General features: G+C 40.5%; 1 protein-coding gene across 1 annotated transcript; it reads left to right on the top strand.

The window, feature by feature from the left end:
• The first annotated feature begins 206 nt into the window (after positions 1 to 206).
• Positions 207 to 17,310, top strand: gclm (glutamate-cysteine ligase, modifier subunit). The gene is made up of 7 exons (XM_052011634.1): positions 207 to 483; positions 653 to 718; positions 8,493 to 8,577; positions 10,048 to 10,104; positions 13,444 to 13,646; positions 14,587 to 14,701; positions 15,513 to 17,310. Exons 1-7 carry the CDS (start codon positions 349 to 351, stop codon positions 15,680 to 15,682), a joined length of 831 nt encoding a protein of 276 aa, XP_051867594.1. The 5' UTR covers positions 207 to 348; the 3' UTR covers positions 15,683 to 17,310.
• Positions 17,311 to 18,834: the final 1,524 nt, after the last annotated feature.

Genomic DNA, 18,834 nt, shown 5'->3' with positions numbered 1-18,834 from the left:
TGCATTCGCTTCGATGGGCGGGGCCGTGGCGCTGCAGTGGGCGGGGCTTAAGGCGCTGCGGTTGATTGATCTCCATTGCGCGGTGGGCGGGGCTTTGTTACGGGCAGAAGGGGCGTGGCCGTGGCGCTGCAGGGGGCGTGGCCGTGGCGCTGCAGGGGGCGTGGCCATGTCACAAGAGTGGGAAACCGTCAGCCGGCGCCGGGGCTTTGTTGCAGGCAGAAGGGGCGTGGCCATGTCACAGAGTGGCGGCTGTCAGCTGGCGCCGGGGGTGGGCGGGGCCAGCTCGGCGGCTGCGCAGTTTGTGACGGGGGGGGGGGGGAAAGGCTCGGCGAGGCGGCGAGCGGTGCGATGTCGGCCCGCGGCGTGCAGATGGAGGGCGGCAAGCAGCTCTTCGCTCAGGCGTCCGCCGTCTCTATTCACACCGGCAACATCGTCAACTGGAGCCGGCTGAAGAAGAAGTGCCCGACCTCGCCGAGCGAGGAGGTGAGCCGGGGGGGGGGGGGTGACTGCCGAGCGGGAAGCCCAGTCCAGGCCTCGCCGCCGCTCAGGCCGTAAGCTGGCGGGCGGAGGTGGTGGTGTCGGTGTCCTGGTGCCGGGCCTGTCTGCTCCAGCCCCGCACGCACTCACTCACTCTCTCCCTCCTTCCGTGCAGTTGCAGGACTGTATCCGTGAGACTCTGGAGAAGTGGTGCACCCAGGTCAACCCAGAGCTGCTGAAGGTGAGCGTCTCTTCATTGACATTCCCCAGTGCTTGCTTGCGACGACACCCACCTGCTTTCAAGCGATGCTGTGTTCAGTGCTGGGAGGTAAACAGTCCTTTCAGAGGGTGAGACATGCCATGACACTTAGGCTCTGAAGGTGCTTTCTATGTAACCGGGTTAACACAAACATGGGTCCCGTTTTTCTCTAGGATTTTCATGCTCACTGTAACCAGTGGAAGATCTGGTCACTGTTGCACGCATTTTTGTTAATTGTACTTAAAGTCAATGTTATCTGATTTTTTTTGTGCATCTTTTATACCCTTTTTGAGTCCCTTTGCTGATATTTGGGGCTGCGTATCTCTCCATTTGTAGCAGTAGGAGTTTACTTCTGCTCAAAATCCTCCACTCCCTTTTGTTTCCACAGTTGACACACTTGCCTCTAGAGAGCTGAGTTACACAAATCTAGGCTGGCACTATTTCACTTGAGGGAGTACATTTTGTCCTTTTGGGTAAATGTGAAAGATTTGGTGGAACTGTTTCAAAGAAGGGAATTTTGCTGGTGTCCTGGCCAATACTTATGTTTTAACTTCAAAAAATTATTATGATCTGGTGATGTTTCTATTTGTGGGAAGTTGCTGTGGTGCTTCCTACATTACACCAGTACACTTTGAAAGTATTCCATTAGCTATAAAAGGCTATGGTGCAATCAGACCATGAAAGGTACCATATAAATGCATTTTGTTCTTCTTTTGCTACATTGACCTCCCTGCCTTCTGCTCATCTGAAATAAAATGTTTTCCTTTCCACACTAAACAAATCTTGTAGGGAGTTGCCTTTTCATGTGATACTTTAATTTCCACTTTTCTTTTGCTTTCCTGGAAGGCATTTTCAGGATTAACTGTCCATAACATTTTGTCCTTTCCAAACCTGGTAATAGTTTGACCAATGTGGTTTACAGGACATTAACCATAAACCAGTCATGCTTTTCAGTGGTTTTTTTTTGTACACTTTTATGGCTTATAAGTTTTTGTTTTCACTTTGATGTTTTTTATTTATAGTTGGATGGTTATAAATTCAAGTCTTGCTCCATATTTTTATATAATCTAGACTGAACCATAGAAACATACAGCACAAAACAGGCCCTTCGGCCCACCATGTTGTGCCATCCATCAAACCACCCTCACACTATCTAACCCTTTCCTCCCACATATCCCCCTATCCCACATTCCTCCATATGCTTATCCAACAAACTCTTGAACCTGTTCAATGTATCTGCCTCCACCACCACCCCAGGCAGTGTATTCCATGCACCAACCACTCTCTGGGTGAAAAACCTCCCCCTGACATCTCCCCTGAACCTCCGACCCATAACCTTAAAGCCATGCCCTCTTGTCTTGAGCATTGGTGCCCTGGGAAGGAGGTGCTGACTGTCTACTCTATCTATTCCTCTCAATATTTTATATACCTCTATCATGTCTCCTCTCATCCTTCTCCTTTCCAGTGAATAAAGCCCTAGCACCTTAAGCCTCTCCTCATATTCCATACGCTCTAATCCAGGCAGCATCCTGGTAAATCTCCTCTGCACCCTCCCCAACGCCTCCACATCCTTCCTATAATGCGGCGACCAGAACTGGACACAGTACTCCAAGTGTGGCCTAACCAGAGTTTTGTAAAGCTGCATCATCACTTCACGGCTCTTAAACTCAATCCCGCGATTTATGAAAGCCATCATCCCATAGGCCTTCTTAACTGCTCTATCCACCTGTGAGGCAACTTTCAGTGAACTGTGAATATGAACCCCCAGATCCCTCTGCTCCTCTACACTGCCAAGTACCTTGCCATTTACCTTGTACTCTGCTCTGGAGTTTGTCCTTCCAAAGTGTACCACCTCACACTTCTCCGGATTGAACTCCATCTGCCATTTGTCAGCCCAGCTCTGCATCCTATCAATATCCCTCTGTAAGCTCCGACAGCCCTCCACACTATCCACAACACCGCCGATCTTAGTGTTGTCCGCAAACTTACTAACCCAGCCTTCCACCCCCTCATCTAAGTCATCTATAAATATCACAAAAAGTAGAGGTCCCAGAACCGATCCCTGCGGGACACCACTAGTCACTGCCCTCCAATCCGAGGGCACTCCCTCCACCACAACCCTCTGCTTTCTACAGGCAAGCCAATTCCTAATCCACACAGCCAAGCTTCCCTGGATCCCTTGGCCTCTGACCTTCTGAAGAAGCCTACCATGAGGAACCTTATCAAACACCTTACTAAAATCGATATAGACCACATCCACTGCACTACCCTCATCAATCTTCCTCATCACCTCCTCAAAGAACTCTATTAGGCTTGTGAGGCAAGATCTTCCCTTCACAAAGCCATGCTGGCTGTCCCTAATCAGTCCATGATTCTCTAGGTGTTCATAGATCCTGTCCCTTAGAATCCTTTCTAACAGCTTACCCACCACAGACATGAGACTCACCGGTCTGTAATTCCCTGGACTATCCCTACTACCTTTTTTGAACAAGGGGACAACATTCGCCACCCTCCAATCCTCCGGCACCATCCCCGTGGACAACGAGGACTCAAAGATCCTTACCAGCGGTTCAACATTCCTGAGAGCTGACATTCCAGCTTGGCACTAAAAGAATTCTGTGTTGTTGGAGATGGTGTCTACTGGTTTTATTTGGTCACTTGGACATTCTAAAGAAACAAAATATAAAGATCATAATGTGCTATTCTCTGAGTAATCCTGGCTAAGATATCTTATTATCTTAACACCTTTAAAAACAGATGGTCAGTTTATTTTGGCTGTATTTGGGACCTTGACTCAAGTTTTGAAACAATTCATTGGATATTGATTGCTTTTTCATGTCCTGAGATTTGAAGCAATGTAAATGGAAGTTTCTTTTTTCTTCTTCTCCTGGCTGTCAATGAAGTAACGAATTGTATTATATTAACTTTCCTGGTTAACTCTAAATATAATGACATGACAAACTTGGCAGATTTTGAGGAGATGTGATGTGCACAGAGTAAAATGCCCCTCTTTATCCTTACTGACTAATAATTCTCCTGTACTTTGCCTAAATGATCACCCATTGTGAGTTAGAGCAGGAGTGACCAAACTCTTTGCTTCTGCTACTCAAGCACACCGGTTTGCTGAAAGAGTTATTAGTGTTCTAATTTAGAACTAAATTACCTAATGAAGAGCTGCCTTAGGGGAAGGGTGGGGTGGTTCATAATTGAACAAAACTCAACGGACTAGTTAGATAAAATATTGTGGCTACAGTCATAGATCAGAGGCTGAGTATCCACTGGTTATTTCCTAACACCTCCAAAACATTTCCACCATCAGCAAAGGCACAAGTCAAGAGTATAATGAAAAACACTCCGCTGCCTGAATGAGTGCAGCTCCAACTTGTAGCCTACCTTTACCCCAAACACTCATTTCCTCCACCATCAGTGCATTGTAGCTGCAGTGTTATATCTGAGAAATGTATTGCCAAGGCTATTCTAACAGTACTTTCCAAATTTGCTACATCTTCCAACAGAGAGAACCAGAGCACAGGATCACCATTCACCTGCATGATCCCCTACAAATTGTACACTATCTTGACTTTGAAATTATATTGCCACTCCTTCACTGCTGGGCCTACATCCTGGAACTTCCTTCCCAACAACATTGTGGGAGTACCTTTACCAGAAGGACCCCAGCAGCTGAAGGAAGTGGCTCACCACCACTGCCTGGTAGGTAATAATCTGTGGCCTTGCCAGTGATATCCAAATCTCAACAAACAGAAAAAAGCCAACTATAGTGCTCTGGTATCGAACTGCCAGAAGTCACCAATCCAACACAGATCAAAATTCATTACTTGATTCTGCCATAACTGCAGATCAGTCTGGTGGATGGTTCCTGTGCTGATTTAAGTTTGTAAATACTGCAACACTTTTTACTGTTTTCTACCCATATCTCTTCCCTCTTTTGTCAGCTGCATTATAGCCTGGAGCATACAAATTAGGATGAGATGCCCATTTAACATGATTGTGGTTGATCTGATTGTAACATCAACTCTGCATTCCTGCTTAGCCCCTGTTACCTTTTCGTCATATTTGTTTATTAAAGTTCTATCTACTTCTGCCTTAAATATTCAAAGACTATGCTTCCATGCCCTCTGAGGAGAATTCCAAAATTGAAGATCTCCCAAAAGAAAACATTTTGCCTAATCTGCTCTTAAATGAGTGATCCCTTATCTTAAAATAATGAACCCTAGTTCTAGATTCTCCCACAAGAAGCAACATCCTCTCCACATTTACCATGTCAAGATGCCTTAGGGCCTTGTATGTTTTAATCAAGTTCCCTGTCTTTGAAATTTCAGTAGATACAACCCTAACTCAGACAACCCACCCTTTCCAGATATCAGTCTGGTAAAGCCTCCCCAAACTGCTTCAAAAGTATCAGTCTGTCAAGTAAGGAGAGCAATACTTCAGATGTGATCTCGTCAATGGTCTATATAACCAAAGCATAACCACCACAATTTTCCATTCAATTATCCTTGCAATAAATATTAACGTTCTGTTAGCTTTCCTAATTGCATGTTGTACTTGCAAACTAGCCTTTTGCAAATCATGCACTCGGATACTTGGATCTCTCTGTATCTCAGCACCGCATTCTCTCACTAAATAGTATGCTTTGTTTATTTTTCTTACCAAGACACACAATTTTACATTTTCCCACACTATCTTCCATTTGCCCACTCATTTAACATATCTACATTCCTTTATAGGCTTATGTCACCTTAACAACTTATTTTGGTAACTATCTTTGTGTCTTCAGGAAATTTAGCCGCCATATCTTTGGTGCCTTTGTCCAAGTTACTTACTTAAATTGTAGAAGTTGAGGCTCTGGCATTGATCAGAGGCACACCACTCATACTGACCAGAAAAAGAACATTTACTTCTGTACTCTGCTTACTGTTAGCCAGCCAATATTTTGTCTTCTACACCATGAGATTTTATTTTTCAGAAAAACCTTTGATGTAACATCTTATCAAATGTTTTCTGAAAATCTAGGTAAAAGTACATCACTGGTTCCTCTTAGACTACAACCCATATAACATCTCCAGAGAACTCTAATAAATTACCCTTTCACAAAACCATGCTGACTTTGCCTGATTACTTTAAAGTGCCCTGCAAAGAAACATTTTTTATAATAGCTTGTACCATTTTCCCAATGATTGATGTTAAGCTGACTGGTCTGCAGTTTCCTGTTTTCTATTTCCCTCTTTTCGTGAATCCAGGAAACTTTGGAAAATTTAAATCCAATGGATCGACTATCTTGCTGGCTACTTTTTCAGGATTCTAGAATAAAGTCCATCAGATCTTGAACTTGTTGGCCTGTAACTCCCAACTGTTTGCTTGGTACACTTTCCTGATAATTTTCCTGAGCGCCTCCCTCCCAACTCCCAATTCAGAGCTATTTCTTGGACCCTCTGTAGTGAAGATTGGTGCAGATATGTTTAAATCATCTGCCTTTATTTTCCATTAATTCCCTAAGCTCATTTGCTCATTGTCTTTTCATTTTTTAATGCCCATGGAAAACCTTTACTATCTGCTTCCACATTCCTTGTCATTTCAAGCTCTTAATTTTTCATCCCTTGGTCACCTTTTAAGCAGTCTTTGCACACTGAAGCCCTCATAGCTCAATATTGAATTCAACAGTTTGAGAAAACCACTTTTTCCTTTTGTCAGAAATAGCTAGTTCTGATACAAAGCCAGTAATATTAACTCAGTCTTTCTCTCTCCACATGTCTCATCTGCTTGGTAATTTCAACACTTTTGTTTCAGATTTTCAGTAACTGCAGTATTCTCATGTTTTTCTTCTCTCTAACTATCATCATTCTTCTATTATATCGGTGGCTCTAAAAGTATTTTTCACTTGAACATTCTTGGTCTCCACCATATTACAGACATTCCCTCCTCTCCGCAACTTAAAACATAAAATATGTTGCTTTTCTCAATTTTCCACATATTGACCTGGAATGTTAACTGTGTTTCTCTCTGCACAGATGCTGCCTACCTGCTGAATCTTTCCAGCACTTTCTGTTTCATACCAGGTCTTGAATAGCTTGCTCTCTGTTTAATTTCAGAAATACTAGCCTGAAAATAATGTGAACTCATTTTGATTATCTTTGCCCATCTGATTTTTCCAGTCTATATATAGATTAAAATCTCCCATAATTAACACTGTACCTTTTAACAAACTCCCATTATTTATTCATCCTATACTCCATCCTACTGTATGTTTCAAGCACTAGGGTGGAGTATAAATAAGAAAGTTAATTCAGTGTGAAATAGGGTTTGTGCTGAGCTTCACTATCTTGGCTCAGTCTTGCTTCATAGGGACTGAAGTACACCACCAAATCTGGGTCATATCTCAAGGGAGTATTATTGTTACATCACCTTTGTCGTCCTATTGTATGAGCCAAATGAGGAAATGTGAGACCATATCACAGAATAAAGGTGCATGTTCCAGTGTAGGCAGCTGTAATTGGTAGTGATCTTAACAGTGAATTGGTAGATTAGATTCAGAATTAGCTTGAAGACAGGATAGTGGTAGAAGGATGTTATTCTGGCTGGAGGTCTGTGACCAGTAGTGTTCTGCTGAGATCAGTGCTGGGACCTCTGTTTGTGATGTATATAAATTATTTGAAATGTAGATGGGTGGTTTAGTAAGTTTGCAGATGACACAAAAATTGGTGGAGTTGTAGGCAGTGAAGAAGGTAGTCATCAAGGGATATAGCAGGATATAGATCAGTTACAGTTATGGACAGAGAATTGGCAGATGGGGTTTCATCCAGGCAAGTGTGAGGTGTTGCACTTTGGGAAGTCAAATGTGAGGGGGGGGAAGTATACAGCTAATGGCAGGACCCTTAACAGCATTGATGTACAGAAGGATCTTGGGTGCAAATCCATAGCTGCCTGAAAGTGGCCACACAATTAGGGTGTTGAGGAAGGCCTATGGCATGCTTGCTTTCATCACTAGGGACGTAGAGTATAAGAATCAGGAAGTCATGTTGCAGTTGTATAAAATTTTAGGTAGGCAGCACTTGGAATATGACGTGTAGTTCTGGTCATCCCATTACAAGAAAGATGTGGAGGCTTTGGACAGGGTGCAAAAGAGGTTCACCAGGCTGCTGCCTGGATTAGAGCATATTAGATGCAAGAAGTTGGACAAACTTGGATTGTTTTCTCTGGAGCGTTGGAGGCTGAGGGGAGACCTGAGGGCTGAGGGAAGTTTATGAAATTGAGAGTCATAGATACGGTAGATAGTCTTTTTCCTAGGGTAGAAAAGTCAAATACTGGAGGGCATAGTTTAAGGTAGGAGGAAAGTCAAAACGGGATGTGCAGGGCAAGTGCTAAATTCCTGGATTGTGCTGCCAGGGGTGGTAGTAGAAGCAGATATGATAGTGGTGTTCAAGAAGCTTCTAGATAGCACATGAATATGCAGGGAATGGAGGGTTATGGACTATGTACAGGCAGAAGGGATTAGTTTAATCTGGCATCATTCTCGGCACAAACATCGTGGGCCAAAGGACCTGTTCCTGTGCTGTACTATTCAATGTTCTAATATACTGTCTTCACCCATTCCAGTCAGAAAAGATCATGAGGGTTTTACTAATATACCAGTTGAAACCCTTGCTTATTTGAACAAATGCCAGATTGCTTTATCTCTAGTTGTTTCCTGGGTGTTTCTAATCTCCCAAATTGAATGTCTCCCTTTGATTTGTTGCAGGATCCACCTGCTACATTGGAATGTACCATTTCTCAGGATGTAGACTCAATAAGCCCTGAGGAGAGGGAGGAAGTGAAAGTGTCAGGTAATATAGGAATATAAAAGACTTGCGTTGCTTGCCAGTGTCCTGTTGAATTTAATGCAGGAATATCAGAATGTTCTTCACTGCATTTCCTACAGTAAAGCTGGCTATAGGAAGCAATTGCTCCTATTAACTGAACAATGGGAAGGCAATGGCTCAGAACAAGGAAGCAGTGATGGGGTAGGATAGGGACTGGGAATTGGTAGTTTTGCTTATGGCCTAGGTTGAGCTGCCCTCCAGATCCACCTGCTGGGAAAGGCTTGGAGCTAGATCTTAGCTGCCAGGTTTATCAGTCCTGGGAAATCTGGGCCACTAATTATCGGCACACATGTGGTGGGCTGAAGAGCCTGTTTCTGTACAGTACAATATCTCTATTAAATTTCAGTAGCTACCAAAATCTGAGGAAACCAGCCCCTTTGACATTAATATCACCGTTCCACCTCTCCAACGCAAAAAGAATGCACATGAATAGCATCAGGTTCAGTTAAAAGAGCAGGATGGGCATTCTGTTAAACTTAAATTGTAAACATTCAGGAAATCATGGAGGAAGGAACTAGTCTGCTCACTTTCCATTTTTGTTGCGGTTCTGATGACTCCAATAACTTTGCCTTCACGAAGAAGCTAGATAAGTTAGAAAGAATAGGGCAAGAAGGTGGAGCATAAACATTAACATCCTTTTTAGTTCAAAAAGTCTGTTTGCTATAAATTCTCATTTCTGTGAAAAATACATACCTCTCTCATTCTTGCAGAAATGATAATAAATTTATGCTGCTTGTTACCAATTCACTGACTGCTGAAAACCTTGCAGTATTTACCCTTGAGCCTGATTTATAACCTTTAATGCAGCATTTCATCTTCCTTGTCCTTGTTAATGTAGTTCTAGTTTTTTCCAAATCCCATTATGATACTGCTTGTCAGGTGAATTTATTTTGCCCTTTTCCATGTCCATTGCTCCCAGTGGTATAACAAAGGCCTAACAAATGCATTGTTCAAGTTCATTATCATCTCATTGCTATTTTCAATGCCATAAAATTCATTTTCCCTTTTTATTGTGTACTTCAATGTTCAGTCTACATTTTCCACACTATTTACTTCAGGGGAACGATTGCATCCTTTTCTGATTTCTCCAAAACATACCAATTTGTTAAACTGCATTTTCCAAGTAGGAATGTTCCATTGCTGCTCTTAGTCAGTAAATGGAACCAAACACAGGCAGCCTCACAAATTACAAAGATGCAACTTAAATGTGTTGTGGAGTATGTTGAGTAGGTAACTGATAACGCGCTGTGACTTGCGGGTGCACCTGCTGTTTCGTGTGAATAATATATTTCAGAGTTAAATGATTTCGAGGCAGGATTCATTACAGCTTTGTTCTTGCATTTGTATTTTCAAAATAACTTGTTAGCTACAAACATCTATTCTATAGTAATCTTAATTGTTTCTGTAGTCAATCAGTTATTTTTTTTAATGCAGCCAAACTTTTCCTCAATGACCCCGACTCCTCAGGCATTAAGGACGCTGTGGAAAAAGGTATGTGCCACTAAATGAGGCATTTACTGTTGGATTTTTATCTGCTCTGCTGTGCTTTTTTGGCATATTTGAATGTTTTGTTTTAATGTAAAGTCACACATTTAGATGAGAAATGATAAAGCCCACTATAGCACTGGTCACTTGGCACTTATTCAATATTCAGTAGCGCTGAATGCAGTGATGTGGATAATCCATGCTGGATGCTACTGGTTAATGTGCTTTTATACAATAGCTGTGGACTTGTAGTTACGACTGCTCTTGACACTTGTGGGCTGATGGATATGCCAAGCTCTCATTGCACTGTTGCTGACCTCAAGATTAAATTACCCTCGTAAAAGAAAATTGACAAAGGAAACAACCATCTTCAGAAAAATAGATCTTTCACGGCTCAAAGGTACACAGCGAAAATTCTTTAATTGAAAAGATTAGATAGATCCCCCTTTACAAATAACAAACATCCAATCTTGAGTGTCATTTCAATCTAACCCTAAACTGGTAGTGTAGCATTAAATCATCATGAATTATTAAGCAGTAGATAAGTTTCAACTAGGTTAGTGACCTTTTTTGTTTAAGTAGCCTTGTTTTCTAATGTTGACTAGCGAGTGGAACGTCACAGGTTTTTCATGATGCTGTTTTTAAGCAACCAATAAATCCAACTTGAGTGACACTTGAGGAACCTCCCTCACTTGTGTTGTAGCCAGGTCCACTTGTTGTTTGAGCTTGGTGTTACATGAGAGGCCTATATCATAGAATCGGAATAGTATAGTGGAGAAGGAGCCAATTTGATCTATCAATCAGCTTTGGTATTTATAGAAAACAATCAAGTTAGTCATACTTAGCCATGGTCTCAAATCCCAAACACTTTCACTCTGTATAGTATGTATTCAGTCTTCATTAGAAAGGCAATATTGAAACAACCAACCGTCCCACCAGGTATGATATTCTTAATTCTTGCCATTCACTGTCAACTTTTGCATCTGTTGCCCATGGCTCTTTGGCCCATCACCTTAATCTGTGGCCTCTGAACTTTCAACTGCAGGAAATAGTTCTGCTTTATTTACTCTTTATAAATCCTTCAAAGTCAAATACAGGTGGATGACATTGAAGAGAGTATAGATTGACGAATAAATTATAAAGTCAATCCAGCAAATGGCTTTCCAATATATTTTGAAGTTAAGGGGTTATTTGACCTGAGGGAAACCTGCATTGCTGATGTGCCTGCTGTCTGTCTGCCTTGGTGACGGGTCATGGTTTCAAAGGTGTTATAAGAGTGGCCTAGGCAAGTGACTGCATTGCATTTTGTAGATGGCATACACTGCAAAATAGTACATTGGTTGTGAAGAGAATGAATGTTCAGGGTGTTGGATAAGGTGTCAATCAAACAGAGACTTTGACCTGGATGCTGTTAAGCTTGAATGTTGTTGGAACTGTATTTACCTAAGTAGGGGGAAGTTCGGGTCTTTACTACTACAGCTGGGTTGTTGCCTGAACCAAGATCCTTTGCTTATTTGGTGCTTTCAGCCATTTCCTGACAAATAGCTGGATTTGGTTGAATGGGCTAAAAACTGCCTTCTGTGATGTGGGGATCTCAGGACAAAGTTGAAATGGGTCATTCACTCAGCAATTCTACCTGAACGTTTGTGAATTCTCCATCTTTGTTCTTGGCACTTACTTACTGATCCCAGCTATTGAGGAGAATGGAGATGTTCTTGGGGCCATTTCCTTCTGGTTCACAAGAAAATTGCAGCAGGAGTAGGCCCACTTCAGCCTCTGAAGCCTGCCCCACTGTTGATATGATTATGGCTGATCTATGCTGGCCTCAACTTGGATCTGTTTCTAGCCCAGTAATTTTACCACCATGACATCACCCTTTCTACATGTACAGGAGCCATGAAACTGTAGGTTTTCAATAATCATGGTTCTGCCATTTTGTTTGTAACCCAATTCCTGTGCCAAATCAGTATTGCTATCTGTTGCAAATGCAAACTGCAGTATGTTGGAGCTGCCACTGAACCTAGCTTGGGTCTAATTGAATCCTAAATATTTTGATGCCAAATGATGTAGTTTCTGCTACATTAACAAGGCTGATGTAATTTGAGAACATCCATAAAACGCAGAATAGCTGAGATCAGAAACTCTGAGTAGAAGAGTTTAATGACTCTATTTACAATTCCTAGCTTGAGCTTTCACCACTGCCTTGAAATAGTGAGGATTTATGGTTATAATGGATGGTGTGAATCTTTTTGCAATGTACTACCTGAATGGTATATTCACTTTAATCCAGGAGGTTTAAATTGAAGGAACCAAGGTCTTGATCATTTTGCAATGCTTTGCCCTAGAAGATATGTCTATAGGCATTGAAGATGATCAGGATTAAATGTGTTGGTATTTTAGCCAAATATGAGTACAGGACTATATGGCTCCGTTTGTGTTTTATATGCCTGGTTATGTATGTCAATAGTTTAACATGACCACAATTATAGAAAATGTGTATGAACTCATGGCAATGTTAAGCTAATCAATAACCATGAATTTTTTTATTGAAAACTATTATACCTCATGCTTGCATTTAATGCCACCGCATTAAATGGCTGATGTCTTTGCACACTGACAAATTCATCAGCCATTTAATGCAGTAGCATTTGGAAAAATATTGTTTTTAATGTGTTAAATATAAATCCACTGAATTTTAAATGTGATCAGATTTGGCATTTGTAAATATGCACCCTTCGTTAAAAGATGCCTGCCATTACTATATTTTTTAAATTTTTAAATTTTTTTTTTATTTACAGCATGGTAACAGGCCCTTCCGGCCCAACGAGTCCGCGCCGTCCATTTTAAACCCCCAAATTAACCTATCCGTACGTCTTTAGAATGTGGGAGGAAACCAGAGCACCCGGAGGAAACCCATGCAGACACAGGAGAACGCACAAACTCCTTACAGACAGCGACGGGAATCGAACCCCGATCGCTGGTACTGTAATACCATTGCGCTAACTACTATGCTACCGTGCTGCCCTGTGTATTTCTGTGATCTGTTGAGCTGCTTGCTAAATACCTAAATTCATTTCTCCACATTGTCAAGCCTGGAACATTTGAGGCATTCCTCCTCCCCCAGGTCTCCTCCCACCCCCAGGGATTACTGCCATCTAAAGTTATTTGCATGGTAAGCTTCCTCTTGATGGCCTGCAGTTTTCCACTAAAATGTTTCTTGCTGTCACCTTATCCAAATGAAGTTCTTTTTTTTACTACCTAGCTGCATTGATAAGACAAAAAAGATTGTTAGAGATTTAAAATGCTATTGTCCAAGAAATAATCTGAATTTTGTATTTATTGCAGCTTGTTCGGCACTTGCAGTATCACAGCTGGACTCTGTGATACTTGCTCCCCCTCCACTTGCAGATGGAGCCTGTCTTTCTCTTGCACACCTGCAACCTTATTGGGAAGAGCTGGAAACTCTGGTTCGAAGTCAAAGCATTGTAGCAATTGGTACCTCTGATTTGGACAAAGCTCTTTTAGAGCAACTTTATCAGTGGGCTCAGGTAACTTTGGGTTGAATAATTCTTAGATGTAATTCTGTTTGTAGATTTAGGAAGACTATTAGATTAGATTTATTTTAAAAATCTCAAAGGAGAAATCTTATTGGAAGTAGCTGCACTCTGTACTCAATATTCAGCATTAATTGATTAAAATAATTAAAATGAACCAAATGGTACACCAGATTCCGTGGATTAAGATGCCAGTCCTGATTCTTAAGAGGCACAGTGGCAGAGCTAATGGAGCTGTTCCCTCAGCCCCAGTGATCCAGGTTCAATCCTGATCTCCAGTGTTTTCTACTTAATTAGCACATTCTGTGTATGACCACGGGTTTCCTTTGGGTCCGCTTGTTTCCTCTCACATCCCAAAGATGTGCAAGTTGGTAAATTAATTGACAGCTCTAAATTCCCCCTCAGTAGGAGAATCGGGGGAGGGAGTTGATGGAGTGAATATAAAGTGGGGTTATTGTAGGATTAGTGTAAGTGGGTACTTGATGGTCAGCACAGACTCGGAGAGCTGAAGGGCCTATTTCTGTGCTATATGACTCTATCCCTGAAGTATGTGATCAGTGAGCAATAATGGCTTGCCTCAATATTCCCAGTCTGATCTCAACTGGAAGGCTGATGGATGAGTTGCAACTAAACTCATTGTTGCTGGGCTCCACAGCAGGAGGAAAAGCTCAACATGAGTCTTGGTAGACATAGTGGCCATTCCCAACAAGAAATGATTCAGATATGCTTCTTTCAAAAGAGGATTTCTGTCAGTGATTTTGATTAATTAGAAAAATTATACATGACGTGTGGGTGGGAAAAAAAAATCATTTAAATACATGAACTCAGAATAGCTTCCACAAGAATTTCAAAATACATGTGTATCTTTACCTTGTGTTGTCTGTAACCTATCACTTTCTTCCCCCTACCACCACCCACCCCCCCCATGACCTAGGTGAAACCTAGCAGCAACCAGGTAAATTTGGCTTCCTGTTGTGTGATGCCACCAGAGCTTACTGCCTTTGCTAAAGAATATGACATACAGTTACTGACTCACAGTGACCCTAAAGGTGAGACTGCATGTATATTGTCTATATATCAGAAATGCAGACTCTCTGTAATGTGTGATTGGTGTTTGAGATGGAGTCAGTGTGTGGGTTGTTCTTGGAGGTGAGCAGGGGTTCTGCTTTCTTTCATCCTCCCACCTCAACTGTCATCTTTTGTCCTGTCCTGATGCTGCAAACATATTTTTCTGTAGGTTTCCTTGAATTTGGCCAAACCAAATCATTATTGTGTGAGATGAGGAAGTGAATCTCAAGATACCATTTGACAATCAGGAGCATAATGACCCTCAGTGATGTGCAAATCCTGTCCAAGATTTCTCTTTGGTCATTGGAGCTTTACATTATTTAAATTTAGGGGTTTTGTTTTAAGTTCAGTAATAAGCTGCTTGTTATAGCAGTTTGGGTGGACTTCAAAATCCAATGGCACTATGCAGAACCAAGCAGTTGGACATCCGGCCAACAATGAAACCTGAGCTAAACCACCAAAAATAATCCTGAAGTACTTGATCCATTAATGTATCTCATTTACTGTGCACAAAAATAGCAGGCTCACCATCAACATCTCAAGGGCAATAAGGATTGGGTAATAAATCCAGGCCTTGATAATGACACTCCAATCCAAAGGGTAATCGTAATAAATCAGTAATCATTACATGTTCCTACAATGCAGTATTTGCAAGTGAAGCAGTTTAGATTTTTTTGATGAATCAAGTCCTTGTATGTTAAGTATTTTTATTTAACAATGTATTCTCTAAAGCATAATTTCTAAGCTGGAAGTTTAAATGATTTTTACACTGATTATTTTTTTTCTTTCAAGAATTGATACCCACGTTAAGCTTTCAAGAGGCTGTCATTGCCAGCATGCAAGACAATCTGGCATATGAATGGATAACTAAGTGGGTACTACGGTATTCAGTAATTGTTAAAAGCAGAGGAATTATTAAATCAAAGGGCTACTTTGTATATGCTAAAAGAATTCATTATTAACATCGTCTTTGACAAGTCAGCTAGTTGAAATAGCACTTTTATGAACCATTTTATGCATGATATGCAAAGGAGGAATTTCTGGAAGCTGCACTACTGACCAAATGCCTTTTGATCTTTCTTGATCTATTAGTGGGTCCAAGACAAATTTTAAAAATGAAAAAAATGAGCTGAAAAGAATAGATTGCAAAACCAAATTGTTTTGCATATTGTATATGGTTTTTACCTGTTGATTTAGTTGACTGTTCTGTTAAGTACTTTTTCCTTTTTAAAATACTTCTGGTTTAAAGATATGTGAAGAATGTATTTTTTGTAGTTCATATTTTTTTGGGAACAAGTCATGGGTACATTCTAAAAAAAACACTAATACAATGCAAGAAAATCTTCAAGTAGGTGCAGATTTATTTACACAATCTACCTGAACTGGCCTCTGTCTGAACCTTTGTGTTCAAAATAAATTGGCAAATTGCTAAGTTATTGCTACTTATGCAATTAAACATTTTCAAAGTGGTTTTTATTGATATAATTTTCCAAGAACTGAACCTGTGCTACTGTACTAAATATACTATGAAGTTTAGGGTTACGGCATACAAGGCAGTAATGTTTCAGAAAATCTTGTTTTGATGGTTTACTGTTATCTTATAACCAGAAAGCCTTGACGTGAAGTTATTTGTAATGGAGTGAAATGTTTTAAATTCTCTCCCACATGCCTGTCTCTCATTCTCCACTAACTTAAGATTTGCTAACAAAAGGATGTTTCATTGTGTGAATTTCATTGGTAAGCAGAAATTAGACAACTGGACTCTGGTGCTTGCCTGGAAAAGGCTTGCAGAACAACAACAGGCCAGACTCACCTGTGGTTAATTTTTTGCAAATCACTGACTCTTGGTGATGCCATATTGATTACTTTTTGTTCAACTTCAAAATTAAGATTTCTTTCTTGTGTAAAAACAAGGTCATCACAAAATTGTATTTCCTGGCATGTAGCATTACTGTCCTTGATGTTATCATTTTGGCAAGTTCAATGTCTATTTTGGCTGTGATGCACTGAACTGGAGGCAAGTTTGTTGTCATAATGTAGGTTATATTGAGTGGGACAGAGTAAAGTGGCAGTGGATTTGCTCTGGGCTCTTTTCATTGTGTCAAATACAGTGGTGTTGTCCACCAATAATTGGTGAAATAGGTAACAGTTTAAAATGCTGTCATCATTCTGCATGCATGATTGCATCATGTTAGCCACTTTTTTTTTGTGGGCAAGGACTTTTGGAGTAAAGGCCAAGTTCAAATATAATTTAACCACAAGTAGTGGCTTCAACCTACATATTCATCTACTTTCTGCCCTTGAAAGTTTTGACCATAAATCATGGGGATGCACACTGCAGCATTATCCTTAAAAGTTGATTGAAATTGTAACTTGGGGCCACTTTGGCCATAACTTCTAGTTTTAAAACAGGCAATCAATTTTGTGCTTAACATTTTAGGCTGAAGTACTATTACAAGATTGAATGTACAATAGTTCCAATGAAATAGTAAATATTTGGAAATGGTGAAATCTATGAAAATGTTATATTTTGTTTACTTGGCCATGTAATGCATTTTAAGTGATTTGCACATTAAAAGTGTGATCTAAATGCTTCACTGATTTTCCTCTTTATTCTGTATGTTGTCTTTCTGCTTCTCATAACGTTTGACTGCCTGTATTTGAGTCTCCTGGGCATTACTCATCAAAATCTATTGCATGGTAATGCAAATTTAGCAATCATCAGATCACTTTGAGTTGCAGATCTAAGGCTTCAGTCGATGTGAGAATATGGAAAAAAAATTGCCTTGCGCAGTTCTTCAAAGTAGAGAGATAACATGTAATGAGGGCAAGTTGAAGTTCTAATAACTTTTATATAAAATCCTTCCACTTCAAAGCTTCACACAGAGGAGCTGGTGAGTCATACTGTATTATGATGGAATTAACTGGTAAATCTTGGGAAGAATGATCATAATATTGTATTTCATTAATTTTGGAAGTAACAATTTTAAACTCTTTTAAAACTTAATTCATACAGCACTGTAACAGGCCCTTCCAGCCCAACAAGCCCACACCGCCCAATTACACCCATATTAACCTACTAACCCTATGTCTTTGGAATGTGGGAGGAAGCTGGAGCACCTGGAGGAAACCCACGCAGACACGGGGAGAATGTACAAACTCCTTACAGATAGCAGCGGGAATTGAACCCCAATTGCTGGTGCTGTAATAGCGTTACACTAACTGCTGTGCTCTTGTGCTACTCTGTCATAAACTAGAGCCTTGCAGTCAATGTGGATATGGGGGCAAGTTGGCTGAAACTTGATAAAGAGTAGAACAGTTAAAGAACTCAAATTTCAAGAACATGCATTCTATTCAGAAACGACTCAAGGAATAATCCATTTGAGGCTCACTAAAGTTTAAGGATGATGTAACATAGAAAAGGCTTTTAAGGTTCCAAAGAACAATGGCAGTCCTGAGGATCAGGAGAATTTTAGAGAACTGCAAAGGATAACTAATAGGCTGCTAAAATAGAATGAACATGAAGTAGAAAATATAAAATCAGATTGTTGGAACTTATGCAAAATGTAAGAGTTTAAAGTCCCTTAGTAGTTGACATGGCATATTTAATTGGGAATAGGGATTATACTGGAATTGTTATAATTTACAATTAGGTGTATCAAAAATAGTTGGTAACCAAGCAGCAAAAGAATGAGATGATTATCATTTGAGTAAAAAAAAATCTAAGCAAATTAATAGACTGAAAGCTGGCAAGCCCTCTAAACTTGATGCAAACTAAGATTCTAGAAAAGGTGGCTGCTGAGATGGTGCAAAGCATTGGTTGTAACCTTAAATTCCCTAGATGCTGGAAACTGGATCCCAGCAAACTGGAAAGGTGCAAATGTAATTTCACTATTCAAGAAAGAGGGAAAGTGGTTCAGCCTAACATTTATGGGAAAAGACTAAGCCTATACTTTAGAAGGTTATGAAGGTCATTAAGGCGATGATGATTGAGCACTTAAAATGTATAATGTGATTAGGCAGTGTCAACATGGTATGACGAAAGGGAAATAGCTTTTTCATCTTTTGAGGATGTAGATAGCAAGCTAGATAAAAGGCAGCCATTGGCTGTAGT

Source organism: Pristis pectinata, chromosome 3 (genome assembly GCF_009764475.1).
Source record: "Pristis pectinata isolate sPriPec2 chromosome 3, sPriPec2.1.pri, whole genome shotgun sequence".
NCBI lineage: Eukaryota > Metazoa > Chordata > Chondrichthyes > Rhinopristiformes > Pristidae > Pristis > Pristis pectinata.
The sequence above is the reverse complement of the archived record's forward strand: the minus strand, read 5'-3'. Positions and strand labels throughout refer to the sequence as shown.

Bases quoted from the DNA above. Each gene is read 5' to 3' on its own strand.
- gclm (XM_052011634.1), top strand. From the start codon at position 349: ATGTCGGCCCGCGGCGTGCAGATGGAGGGCGGCAAGCAGCTCTTCGCT. The intron at 8,578-10,047 runs GTAATATAGGAA...TTTTTAATGCAG, and splicing joins GGAGGAAGTGAAAGTGTCAG to CCAAACTTTTCCTCAATGAC. The intron at 13,647-14,586 runs GTAACTTTGGGT...CCCATGACCTAG, and splicing joins AACTTTATCAGTGGGCTCAG to GTGAAACCTAGCAGCAACCA.